At 42.7% G+C, this 13,635-nt stretch overlaps 1 protein-coding gene across 3 annotated transcripts in view; it reads left to right on the top strand.

Annotated features, from left to right (window-relative positions):
- Positions 1-13,635, top strand: part of RABGAP1L (RAB GTPase activating protein 1 like) — a 277,604-nt gene that overhangs the window by 35,097 nt on the left and 228,872 nt on the right. For all 3 annotated transcript variants that reach the window (XM_054165303.1, XM_054165304.1, XM_054165305.1), the window contains exon 11: positions 4,691-4,835. In XM_054165303.1, coding sequence (XP_054021278.1) covers positions 4,691-4,835 — 145 coding nt within the window. The remainder of the gene's footprint in view (positions 1-4,690; positions 4,836-13,635) is intronic.

Genomic DNA, 13,635 nt, shown 5'->3' with positions numbered 1-13,635 from the left:
CTTCCTGTGGGCTACAGGAATAGGTCTGAAAAAACCCCAATCTGTGTGGATATTATGTGGCAAAGTGCTGCTGTGTTTAACGCTTAGAGTAAATAAATCTCATGCAACACTGTTTCTGTGTTCTGCTAAAGATTAACACAGCGATTTTAGGATGTAAGAAAATCTGAGACAAAGCAACTCTTCATCTGCAACTGTGGAGGCTATCTACATTTTAAATTTAAAGAAAACCCATTTGGAAATGTTACATTCTCAGCTGGCTGATCAGTGAAGCTTTCCTTTGAAGTTACCTACAACTGTACCATTTTTTAACTGAGGAGTATGGATGCTTTCTTTTTTTTTCCCCTTTGCACCCCTTATAACGTGGCAAACATACACAGGACTCTCATTCCTGAGAAAACAGATCCAGTTCTTCCTGCTCTGCAGTTCAGAGAAGCTTTTTACACTTTTGGGAAAGAAATGCTTTTCATCTTTGCCATCTTTCTACAAGATTAGGTCTAGGTTATGAGTGACAGGATTTCTCTAGCTGACCTGTAGCAAGTCTCTATTTGGCCAATTAGCAGCCGGACAGTTTGCACGGCAATAGCTGTTCCTGCCAACAGTGTCCCAAAGACACTGTACCGCAGGGCACTCTTACTCCTTGGAAAAGAACATTGCAGATGGCATTGGGATCAGCCATTAGTGAAAGCAGTGGAGGAGAAGCTGATTCTAGGAAATGTAACAGTGGATTAGTGTAAAAGGTCTCAGCTCCAAAGATAAATGGCTTCTCTGCACAGGACAATGAATCACAAAATCCCAACATAGTGAGGGATTGGAAGGGACTTCTGGAGATCAACTAGTCCAAGCTTTCTGCTAAAGCAGGGTCACCCACAGCAGCTTGCCCGCGATCACAATGTCCAGGCAGGTTTGGAATCTTCCCAGAGAAGGAGACTCTGCAGCCTCTCTCCAGTGCTCCATAACGCTCCGGGTAAAGAAGTGAAGAGTCCTGTGATACAACTTCCTGCTAATGTAAAGTCATGACAGAAACACTGTCAGTCCTTGTACAAATGTGGAGTGTTTGACTGTGGGTGACAAATTAATGTGTGCAGTCACAGTATCACAGTATCACTAAGGTTGGGAGAGACCTCGAGGATCATCGAGTCCAACCTGTCTCCACAGACCTCATGACTACACCATGGCACCAAGTGCCACAGCAAATCCCCTCTTGAACACCTCCAGGGATGGTGACTCCACCACCTCCCTGGGCAGCTCATTCCAATGGCGAACGACTCGCTTGGTGAAGAACTTTCTCCTCACCTTGAGTCTAAACCTCCCCTGGCGAAGCTTCAGACTGTGTCCCCTTGTTCTAGTGCTGGTTGCCTGGTAGAAGAGACCAACCCCTTCCGGGCTACAACCACCTTTCAGGTACTTGTAGAGGGCAATGAGGTCACCCCTGAGCCTCCTCTTCTCCAGGCTAAACAATCCCAGCTCCCTCAGCCTCTCCTCATAGGGCTTGTGCTCAAGTCTGCCCAGTTCTAGCATGCAGAGACCTTGGCAGGAGACTTCAGACTTGGGCTATCTCAGCAGGATGCCCATTCCAGTAAGGAAGCATCCATTAGTGATGTTCCAAAAGGAAGCGTGTTGTAAAATGGCATTTTCCTACACGCGGTAAATGGGGCCTGTCTGTATTGGCAAAGAAAAACCAGAACTCCTCTGAGAAAGGATTACAAATAGTTCTGACAGGTTGAACCAAGTTTGTTGAGATCCAGTTGGGTGTGAGAAATGGCCTTGAATGCAGGTTACCGTGTGGTTTAAGATTGTTTTGTCTGGCTATCTACCAACCTACCTGTCTACTTATGCACATTGTCATCTGAGAACACTGTCCTTGTAAAGGTGGATTCATATGGACAGCAAATCAGTGCTTCAGAAACAAGAAGTAACCCAGTTATTTACACCTTCTGGAGGTGAGTCCTGCAGTTAATCTCATGCAGGGAGTTGAAGATTTCTGCATTTTGTAGCATGCAACATAATCCATAGTACCTCACATCTTCCTCCCTCAAAAATAAAAGTAATGGTTACTAATATTGGTGTCATCAATCCTTGATTGTGTTAACCAAGGCTTGATAATGATGCTCTGTGAGAATTGAAACAGGGACAATGGCTCTCATGTCATCTTCCTGAATGTGACAAAATGCAGGGTATTTAAGACTGCACCCCAAAAGTCATTAAGGTGACTTCAGAAGTTCAGTGATCAGTGGCTGATCACTGGAGCCACTGCTTCCAGGGAATGTCAGCTTTAAAGGAAGATCTGAATAACTAACCTAAAATACAATAGGAAAGTTTTCTCAGAATACAATAATTTATACTGTGTCACTCCAAGCAGTCCTGATTCAAGCTGCAGAATTTCACTGGTTGGTTGAAACTGCAAGTGATAGTCAGCAGTTCATGTGCATCTCCAGTGAAGGTGTCCTGGAGCCTTCCACTTTATAATAATTTTGTTTTCTAAACAAACTGAATATTCTCTGACTTAATTTTGTTCTTTTCCTTTTTCATGGTTAATTTGATGGTTTTAATATGTTTTTAAAATGACCTTATTTTAACTTATTAGGCAAAATGCACAAACCCCAAATAGCACAACATTTTGGGCTGGCTTGTGTAGTACAATAGTTTGCAGTTTTATACAGTTCTCTACAAATACAGTAATCACTCTGTATCAATGAATAATACTTGACTTCAGAACTGTAACTCAGAGGAAAAACAGACTTTTGTTCTGGCCAGTGGTGTTCCTCAGGGATCAGTACTGGATCTGGTTTTGTTCAATATCTTCTTCAGTAACCAGGATGAGGGGCTTTGAATGGACCCTCAGCAAGTCTGCTGATGGTATGAATTTGGTGGGGAGTGGCTGATGCCCTGTCTGGCGGTGCTGCCATCCAGCAAGATCTGGACAGGCTGGAGAGCTGGGTGAAGAACCTCATGAAGTTCAATAAGGACCAGTACAGAACTGGGCTTGTCCTGCTAGAAAGCAGCCCCATGGAGAAAGACCTTGGAGTCCCAGTGGACAGTAGGGTACTTATGGGACAGCAATGTGCCCTTGTGGCCAAGAGGGCAAATGACATCCTCGGGTGCATTAAGAAAAGTGTGTCCAGCAGGTCTAGGGAGGTTCTCCTCCCCCTCTACTCTGGTGAGACCACACCTGCAATACTGTGTCCAGTTTTGGGTTCCCCAATTCAAGAAAAGCTGGGATGTACAGAAGAGAGTCCAATGGAGAGCTACAGGAATGATATGGGGACTTGAACATCTGTCCTATGAAGAAAGGCTGAGAGACCAGGGGCTGTTTAGTCTGGAGCGGAGAAGGCTGAGAGGAGATGTTATCAATGTCTATAAATATCTGAAGAGTGGGTGTCAGGATGAAGGTGCCAGGCTCCCTTCACTGTTGCACAGTGAAAGGACAAAGAACAGTGGGTACAAGCCAGAACACAGGAGGTTCTGCCTCAATATGAGGACACACTTCTTTACAGTGAGGGTGGTGGAGGACTGGACCAGGCTGCCCAGAGAGGTTGTGGAGTCTCCTCTGGAGACTTTCAAGACGCACCTGGATGTGTTCCTGTGTGACCTGCCCTAGGTGACCCTGCTTTGGCAGGGTGTTGGACTAAATTTTCAGAGGCCCCTTCCAACCCCTAATATTCTGTGAAAATTTGTATTCAGTGCTTAAATTATGGGTTAGTAACTTCTTTTTCATATGGAAGTCTGTTGGAGATAGAGGACATAGGTTAAACGGAACTTTTCTAGCCTGAAATGAAAATCAAACACTGCCCTCTGCTTTCCAACCTTTGAAGTAATTTGTCTTGGAAGTTATCAATTAACTGAAGCAGCAGGTTGGGAAGATAAGCTACTTTTCAGTGGAAATAATTTTGTTCAGGAAAACATTTTGACCTCAAATATATATAGTTGCAGATACTACACTCAAATTTCCAGGTGAGTATAACTGTTAGATTGACAGGTAGTGATATTTTATAACTTGTGTGCACATAGACACTCACATCTGTATAGAAGTAAGAAACAGATCTTGGGCTGCAAACAAGTTCTTTAGCTAGGCACAGCCATTATATTTCCCCTTTGAAAGGAGCATATTACAAAGTACACTCACTGGAAGGAAGATGAAACTTTCTGTTGTTTCAATGAGTAAAACACTACAAGGAGCTTTTCACAATTTACAGCTTTCAAAAAACATGAGGGTTGTTTTTTTTTCTTTTAGTCTTGTCTTTACCTACTAAAAACTCCTACCATTAAATTTCCTGCCCTTCCTCAGGCATTTGATTCCAGTTTCTGTGATGCCAGTTACTCCAATCTTTTTCCTGTTTGTTTTTTCCTGTTTTCTTTTGCTGCAGTTTCTCTTTGGCCTCACCTCATTGTGTATGTTTAAATGGGAAAGATTTTTTGGTCATAATTCTGAACAGTACTTAAGAGGCAGCTTTGGAAATAATGCAGGTTTATTTATTTTTCCTACCTGAAAAACCTTAGAGAGAAATAGAGCTGTCAGCTACTGCCAGTCTGTCTGTGCCATTGCAAAGGAATTTGAGGGAGTCTTACCCAAACGAATGTTTAGCCTTGATAGGAGACTTGCTTGCATGTGTTTTGGGTTTGGTTTTGACATGCTGTTAGAGCTGTGTTTATCAGTGGTGTGGACCTAATACAGACATGTATTTTGTTTTAGTCTGAAGGAAAAAGCCACACAAGTGCTGGGGATGCAATTTATGAAGTTGTCAGCCTACAAAGAGAGTCTGCAAAAGAAGAAGAATTGGTCAGTCCCACAAGTGGAGGGGGGCCTACGTCATCCCAGGAGGATGAGGCAGAAGAAGGTAAGAATAAATCATAGAGTCATAGGATTGTTTTAGTTGGAAGAGGCCTTTATGATCATTGAGTCCAACCTTCAAAATAAGACCACCATGGCCATTAAATGAGCACTTACAGTTCCCAGAGATAGTATTATTACATTTCTGCTATTAATTTACTCATTTAATACTTCCTCTGTGCATCTAGTTGAAATACAACTGGTTTGGACTTAAGGATCACCTGTAATTTTCTACTAGCTTTGGTTCTGTAGTACTGCATTTTATATACCAAGCCATTATTTGGAGTTCTTCCAGTAGAAGCAGCAGACAAGGCATGCACAGTTTTCTGTGTGCTTCAGAATGTGTTACTGCTGCCTTTGTCCTCTGCTTGCAAGACAGGAAAACTTTTGCAGAGGAATATTTTTCCTGATTGGAAGCCATTTGCCTTCAACTTAACTGCTAAAGGACAGCATTGAAATGGGCTTTGAAGTGGTGGGCTTTAAATATCTGTTGGTAAAGAAAAACAAACCAAATCCCAGACAGACTCATACAGGGAATTCCCCCATCCCTAAACTGTCTGCTGAGTTTGTGATTGTTACCCCTCATTTATAATGCGGGCTTAGCAAAGTATCTCAGTTGGGGATCATGTTAAAGATTGGTGCTCTTCCTGGGCCTAGTGTATTTGCCTGCCCTATCCAAAGCTAACAGTACCTCAGTGTTTTTCCCGTGGGTGTTTTTGTTTGATTTGTTGTTGTTGTTGTTTTGGTTTTTCTTGAAGGCCCTTGGCCTGCTGCCTTCTCTTTGTACTCTGAGGGTTAGCACATAGCATTCAGGATAGGCTTTCTATGTGTCATTTTTCATCTGGGTATCTGACCTACCAGAACTCGAGAGAGTTTTGCAAATGTATTCTTCAGATTGCTGGCACTGTTCTGTCAATACTATAAAAGGTCTGACTTACTACAGCAGAACAAAATCCTTCTTGATTCTTACTCATAGGTAAGTAGCTGGCTATTAGTTTATGCAATACAGATGGGAAGCCTGTGATCAACACAGTCAGGAGCAGACAAGTAGGGTTATGTGGTTACAAACACCCCCACATATCCCAGCTGACCCCAGGCTTACAAAACCCCTGGCCAGGTGCTCTTTAGTGAAGTGAAAAGCTGCTTGTAACCCCTGAGAAGGGAGCAGGATGGGCATTAACTGTCACTCCCTCCTTTGTATCAAGTCCCACTGACTGGTAAACCCAGTATTTTCTCTAAAGGAGCTTTTCTGTTTAATTGGTATTTGGGATTGCTTTGCTGTTCATAGCAGGAATTCAGATTTGACCTTTGGCTCTTGTGGTTCAGTGTAGCGTAGTTCAGCATCTGTGGGTGTTCTTTTCCCTGCTGGATGTTGGAATTGTATTAGGCAGAATGTTTTGGGGAACTTATTTTATAGGATAGAGTTTTAAGTAATTGAATCCCTTTTAAAAAAAACCAAACAAAACAAAAAAACAAGATAAAAAAATAATTGCTTCTTACTGGGAAGGGTGAAGCACTGTTCCAGAACTTGATGAATGTAGCACAATCAGTAATAAAAGTGGATATTGTCATCATGGTACTATCATAGACAGGCTTTATTTTATTATAGTGTAAAAGTATTCCTCTGGGATATGAGCCTAAGTTCAGCTTTGGTTTAGCTTCTAATGCTGGTTTCCATATTTTTAAATGTAGATCACTTCCTAAGAGAAGGCATTAAAAATACCATGATGTGACTCTGTTCTCATGGAAACTGCATTTAGAGTTCTCTGCCTAGAACTTCTCTATCCTGGTGGATATGCAGGTTAAATGAGTCATTTGCAGTTGTGCTAAATAAATCTCTTCATTCTTTTTCTTTCTTTTTCTTTTCAGGGTACTAATTATGATGATGGAAAAAAAACCCTCTTGAGTTTACAGTGTCTTGTCTTAGCCTTGGAAGAAGGCTTTTCCTTGTCTTAAACATTAAGGAATACCTGGCCATAGAGGTTTTTTTGTGCTTGCAGCCTGACCGGGGCAGGTGTGCTTTATAAGGACTTCACCATTTCCTAGGCCAAAGGCTGATGTTCCCATTACAGATATTGAGAATTATTATTTGCTTCTTTTTTGTTATTTTTTTTTGCTATATCCTCATATATATCCTACATGCCCACAGAATGGTACTTAATTTTACTTCAGAAACACTCCACATTGCAGTTTCAGTTGTGTATGCATGCCTCAACTACAACTGTCCTGATTCCTGTGTACCCTGTGTGTGCACACAGCTCAGTGGGATGTCTCATGTCATGACTATACCAATAAAGATGTTCATAAGATGGATTTTTTTTTTCCCCCCAATTTTATTCTTTTTGTTGTTAACAAGAGGCCAAACATGATCCCTGACCCCCTAGGGCAACAAAGTTGGTGAGGGGCTTGGAACACAAGCCCTATGAGGAGAGACTGAGGGAGCTGGGGTTGTTTAGCCTGGAGGAGACTCAGGGGTGACCTTATTGCTCTCTACAACTACCTGAAGGGGGATTGTAGACAGGCAGAGGTTGGTCTCTTCTCCCAGGCTACCAGTACCAGAACAAGAGGACACAGTCTCAGGCTGTGCCTGGGGGGGTTTAGGCTGGAGGTTAGGAGGAAGTTTTACACAGAGAGAGTGATTGCCCATTGGAATGGGCTGCTCGAGGAGGTGGTGGAGTCACCATCACTGGAGGTGTTCAGGAGGAGACTTGATAGGGTGCTTGGTGTCATGGTTTAGTTGATTAGGTGGTGTTGGATGATGGGTTGGACACGATGATCTTGAAGGTCTCTTCCAACCTGGTTTATTCTATTCTATAAGATACTGACTGCATTAGTGTTAGGCCTAGTCAGCATATAGAAAATTGAGATCATATATTCCTTAAATAACATTCTTAGCTTGTAATATGATTTCCTCATTTGAGCTTTATTTTTCACCTGAACAGCTATATAAAAAAAATAAATAAATGAAGAACTTTGCAGGGATTGTGCCATAGCTACTTAGAGGTCCTTTAAGATCAAGCTCCTATTATTTTATTTTTTGTTTTAATTATTAACTTTGTGATAGATATTTCTGGTAACCCAGTCATTTAACGTTCCTTGCTTTGGAGCTAATAATTTAAAAAATATAATTAATAGTAATGATTTCCTGTCCAAACCTAGCATGTGAAGTACAGTCCTCGAGAAGTTTTCTGCTGTTCCATTTGGAATATAATTTTTGAAAAATTAAAATACATAATGAGGAAAGTCTTGCACTTCCTGGCAAGGCCTCAAGTAAAGTGGAGCTCAGTATCAGTTTTTATCAATAAGCAGAGAAGTTTAGTATTAATATTTAATTTGAAGCAGAACCTTGTAACAGGGTGCAGGGCACAGCTGTTCAAACTCCTCTTTCTCCATTTCACAGTATCACTAAGGTTGGAAGAGGCCTCAAAGATTATCGAGTCCAACCTGTCACCACAGACCTCATGACTAGACCATGGCACCAAGTGCCACGTCCAATCCCTTTTGGAACACCTCCAGGGACGGTGACTCCACCACCTCCTCGAGCAGCCCATTCCAATGGGCAATCACTCTCTCTGTGTAAAACTTCCTGGGCAGCACATTCCAATGACGAATGACTCTCTCGGTGAAGAACTTTCTCCTCACCGTGAGGCTAAACTTCCCCTGGCGCAGCTTGAGACTATGTCCTCTTCTTCTGGTGCTGGTTGCCTGGGAGAAGAGACCAACCCCTTCCTGGCTACAACCACCTTTCAGGTAGTTGTAGAGGGCAATGAGGTCACCCCTGAGCCTCCTCTTTTCCTCTTTTTTTTGGAGCATTAGGAGTGAGAACATGCCCAGAAGTGGTACCTCCCATACTGAGTTGGTCAAAACAGACAAAGCAGCACAGAGTGGTGGTGTTGTAATGTCATTCTGTGGCTGCTTGCATGTGTAAGCATGAGACTGGAGAAAATGGCTTCCCAGCAGAAACACTGGCCAGGGGAATGTAGCCCTAGAAATAAATAACACAGAAGGCAGCCAACAGCATCGTGGCCTGGATCAGCAACAGTGCAACAAACGGGACCAGGGCAGTGATTGTCCCCCAGTACTCAGCACTGGTGACGCCACATCTTGAGTACCTTGTTCAGTTTTGGGTGCCTCACTCCAAGAAGGACATTGAGGTGCTGGAGCATGTCCAAAGAAGGGCAGCAAAGCTGGTGAAGGGTCTGGACAACAGGTCTTACAAGGAGTGGCTGAGGGAACTGAGGTTGTTTAGTCTGGAGAAGAGGAGGCTGAGGGGAGACCTCATTGCTCTCTACAACTCCCTGAAAGGAGAGGGTGGTTGATCTCTTCTGCCCAGTAAAAAATCAAGAGGGAGTAGCCTCAAATTGCACCAGGAGAGGTTTAAATGGGGTATCAGAAGAAATATCTTTGCTGAAAGGGTTCTCAAACACTGAAACAGGCTCCCCAGGGAGGTGGTTGAATCCTTATCCCTGGAGGTGTTGAAAAGACACAGAGATGTGGTGCTGAGGGACATGGATTAGCACCAGCCTTGCTATAGAGTTAGAGAATGGTTGGACTCAATGATCTTTGTCTTCCCCAAACAAAACAATTCTGATTCCATGGCTAGGCTAGCTTCTTTTAGCAGCAGTGCTTGCTTTCACCATAGAGGAAATGAGTTCATTTGAGTTTCTTCTTGAATCAAAACACTATTAGAAGGCTGTAAGTGGGAACAATTCTGTTTAAACCCAGAAAATAGACTTTAAACTGTGACACAGTTGAAGATGCTTTTTGCTGGAGTTCTATGTCATCCCAAGTGACTGGTTACTAGCTTTTGTTCTAACCTATAAATTGGCAGCAGAGCAAACACAGGATGTCTAGCAGACCTCCTGAAGCAGGTGATGATTCCTGATAGGTAAAAGATAACATGCTTACCAAGTCTCTAAAAAGGAGTTTCTGAGCATGGGTTTTAGATTATCTCTAGAACACTCTCAGATGACTTGCAGGAATGCAGTTGTAATTTATCACAAGAATTGATTACCTTGATGGTTTAGTTGCAACTTTTCTGCTACTCAGCTGGGAACTGAGCAGGGCTGCAGTTGACAGCAGAGTGGGAACTGATCTATCAACACTGGACTTAAATGAAAAAGAATCCTATTGAAATATGCTTGGTGTTTAGTTACTGGTCTTTAATAAGAAGAAATTCTGTGTAACTGAAGCTGTAGAAGTAAGAAAGAGCCACAAAAGAGCAAACCCAAGAAGCTTAAGAGAGTAAAACTTTTATCTCTGTGTTCTCTCCAAGAACAATATTATACAATAGCAAAAATACTATTATGAGAGGTAGGGAAATTTGGTGTGGAGATGGTGACATTTGACAGTAAAAATAGAAATGGAAGGTTAGAGGACCCTGAAAGCTTCAAAGAAATGTGAGTGTGGTGCGTTGGACAGCACAAAAAGTGCATACTGTAGGTAAGGAGTGGGCAGTACTAAATGATAGGAGATGATCAGTCAGACTAAATTAGGGTGCCGTGTCAAGTGTTGTGGGTGGGTAGAGGCTGTTTTCAGGATTCAGAAAAGCAAAGGAGTAGAGGAGGTGGTGTTTTAGGAGTCAATAGAGCTATTGAGAGTATTTAGTGATAAAATAGGGAGTTAGGATGAGGGACAGTATGACCAAATGAGGGTGATTGAGTCAAAAGAATGACATTAGTAGTGTGAAAATAGTCGACTCTGCATTTTTATCCACATTAAAATAGCTTTGTGTAATTCATAGGAACTGTTTGTTGTATTAATCCAAAACAGTCAAGTGGGTGGGTCCCAAAGAAGATCTGTTAAATCTGTACTGGGCTCTTTATGCTGTCTCCATAAAAATTATCTGAAACTTCCTAGATCTTGTATTCATGAGGTCATCTGACTAGTAGCTGTCTTCAGACAAGAACCTTTTGCTGCAGATCCATAGAAGGTCACAGTCCCAGACTGGTGGAGATCTGAAGGTACCTTTGAGGTTTATCTAGTCCAACCCCTCTGCTAAAGCAGGGCCACCCACAGCAGGTTGCTCAGGATCACAATATCCAGATGGGTTTGGAATCTCTCCAGAGGAGACTCCACAACCTCTCTGGGCAGCCTGCTCCAGGGCTCCAGTACCCTCACAGCAAAGAATTTTTAACTCTTGTTGAGATGGAACCCACTGGGTTCCAGTTTGTGCCCACTGTCCCTTGTTGTGTCACTGAGCACCACTGAAAAGAGTCTGTCCCAAATAATTTGCCCCCTTTAGCTCTTGCTGAGCATTGCTTAGCTTCCCTCTCAGGCTGCTCTTCTCCAGGCTGAAGAGCCCCAGGTCTCTCAGCCTTTCCTCCTCACAGAGATGCTCTAGTCTCCTCAACATCTTTGTAGCCTCCACTGGACTCTCTCTACTAGTTCCCTGTCTCTCTTGAACTGGGGAGCCCAGAACTGGTCACAGCTGAGTTTTAAAATGCAAGCACTTCTGAAAAATGCAGATCTACAGTTTCCAAATGAAAGGAAAATCCTCCTGATGAGCGTGATGTTATTTTCTGAACTCTGCTAACTGTTCCCTTGCACTGGATTATTTTCCTGCCTTACAGGTTAACTTTTAAAAATTAAAAATCAGAGAATAAATGCACTTGGTTGACTTTTGCAGCTAGTACTGTGCTGCCAGAAGGAATCTAAGCACAGAAGACTATTTTCTTAATATGCCCTGAATGGTGGCAAGCACTTGAAAGTTAGAGTTGTATTTAAATTTGTCCATGTGAGTCTGACCTTTATGGTAAGAGTCAAGTGTTTGAAATGTTCAGGATTTGAAGCACATCTGTGGCTTACAGAAGCATTCAATAAAATTACAGGGTAGTAAATGGAAGGGAAAATTGGGGAATTTTAAGGTTGCTTCTGTTGCAGGTTTGTAGGGGCATAGAAGAACAGGGAAGGTCACCTATGTGGGACTTCAGGTTCTTTCCTGCCCTGTAACTCAGGTCACTGTTGGAGTTCACTTGTAAGCCAGGTTTGCAAGCAAGGCCCTCAAGAAATGAGTGGGGCTCCCTCTGAGTTATCATCCCCTCCTTTTTCCCTCCAGTGTCCACAGGACACTCCTGCAGGGTGCCCCTACCTATCTCATAGGTAGGGATTCTGTCCTGGATAAAATCTGCTGCTCACACTGACTTGGTGAACTTTCAAGGCAAAGCATAATTCCATTGTTCTGAGCAACAGTTCATGAATGCTCCAGGGAAATGTGTTGATGACTTCAGTTTAGTCTTGCAGAATGATGGGGGAAATTGCTTCCATATAAAGGGAATTTTCAGTTCCTCAAGTCCATAGGTGAAATCTGATTCTTAGATTGCAGTCCTTTTTTGACTTACATAAAATCACTTCGGATTGTGGTACAAACCAGATATTTTTCAGTAATAAATTAGCAAAGATTGATGATTGCATCTTCTCTGGAATGTTTTAGATGTTTTCTTTTGGTAATGGTTGTCTTACTTGTGTGCAGGACAATATGGTAGTTTGAAAGTTGTTTGGAAAAGGATTTTACAAACCTGTTGGTTTGTTAGGCTCTATCAAGAGAATTGTGGCCAGAAGGTCAACCAAAGTGGTTCTGCCCCCATACTCTGCTCCTGTGGGACCCCACCTCCAATACTGTGTCCAGTTCTGGTGTCCCTGTCATAAGAAGGACATAGAACTGTTGGAGTGAGTCCAGAGACGGGCCACAAAGATGATCCTAGGGTTGGAGCACCTCTGCTATAAGGATAGGCAGAGGGAGCTGGGGAGCCCGTTCAGCCTGGGGAGGACTCCAGAGGGGTCTCATAGCTGCCTTCCAACACCTGAGGTAAACCTGCAGGAAGGCTGGAGAGGGACTTTTCACAGTGGTGTCTAGAAACAGAACAAGCAGGAATGGTTTTAAGCTGATGGAAAGTAGGTTTAGACTGGATCTTAGGAAGATGTTCTTCAGTGTGAGGGTGATGAGACTCTGGAATAGATTTTGCAGAGAGGATGTGGATGCCCCCTCCTTGGGAGGGTTTGAGGCCAGATTGGGTACTGCCTTAAGCAACCAAGAGTAGTTGAGCGTCATCCCTGCCTATGGCAGGGAGGTTGGAGTAGGTGATCTCTTAAGTTCCCTTGCAGCCTAAGCCATTCTATGATTCTATTGCTAGAGAATCTTAGGTCTCAGTCATGAGTGACACACTTTTGTGTAGCCCCAGGCTGTCACTGATGTGCTCGTGTAAGTTCCCATTTCATATAATTTAAATACTACCTTTTATATAAAGGTGATTAAAGAGATTTTTCTCACCAAACAATTCCCCTTGACATTTTACTAATAACTGTTAACATCACAGTGAGATTCCTGTCTTTTTAGTTTGGGTCATTAGTGTTGCATTAAATTGTAAGCATCTTAAAGTGCCTTGCGGGCTGCATTTGCACTGCAAGTAAATGCCAGGCAATAGATAATTTTAATGTGTCTCTAATGTTGATTTGCTTTTGCTTTTGCTGCTATCAAGTATGGCAGGAGATGCTGGTGTACAAATTTGTAAATTGCTAATAGGGAGTAAAGAATTGCATTGCACTAGAACTGTGGCATCTCAGCTGTGACTTTCTGGTGCGTTCTCAGAGATGTCAGTTTTCAGACAGCAGAGTGGATGTGGAAGTTGTTTATATTTACCAGAATGCCTCCAGTGTGCAGCATTTAGTTGGCTTTGTCATATGTGTGGGAGCAAAAATGCCTAACTGAAGCAGTAATTTTTTCTCCACTCTTTTATTCAGCTTTAAGCATTTGTACATCAAATGCAGCTCTGTCATGGTGGTTTGCTTGTATGTTCGCTGCACAAGGG

The sequence above is a fragment of the Dryobates pubescens genome, chromosome 11, assembly GCF_014839835.1.
Source record: "Dryobates pubescens isolate bDryPub1 chromosome 11, bDryPub1.pri, whole genome shotgun sequence".
Taxonomy (NCBI): Eukaryota; Metazoa; Chordata; class Aves; order Piciformes; family Picidae; genus Dryobates; species Dryobates pubescens.
The sequence above is the reverse complement of the archived record's forward strand: the minus strand, read 5'-3'. Positions and strand labels throughout refer to the sequence as shown.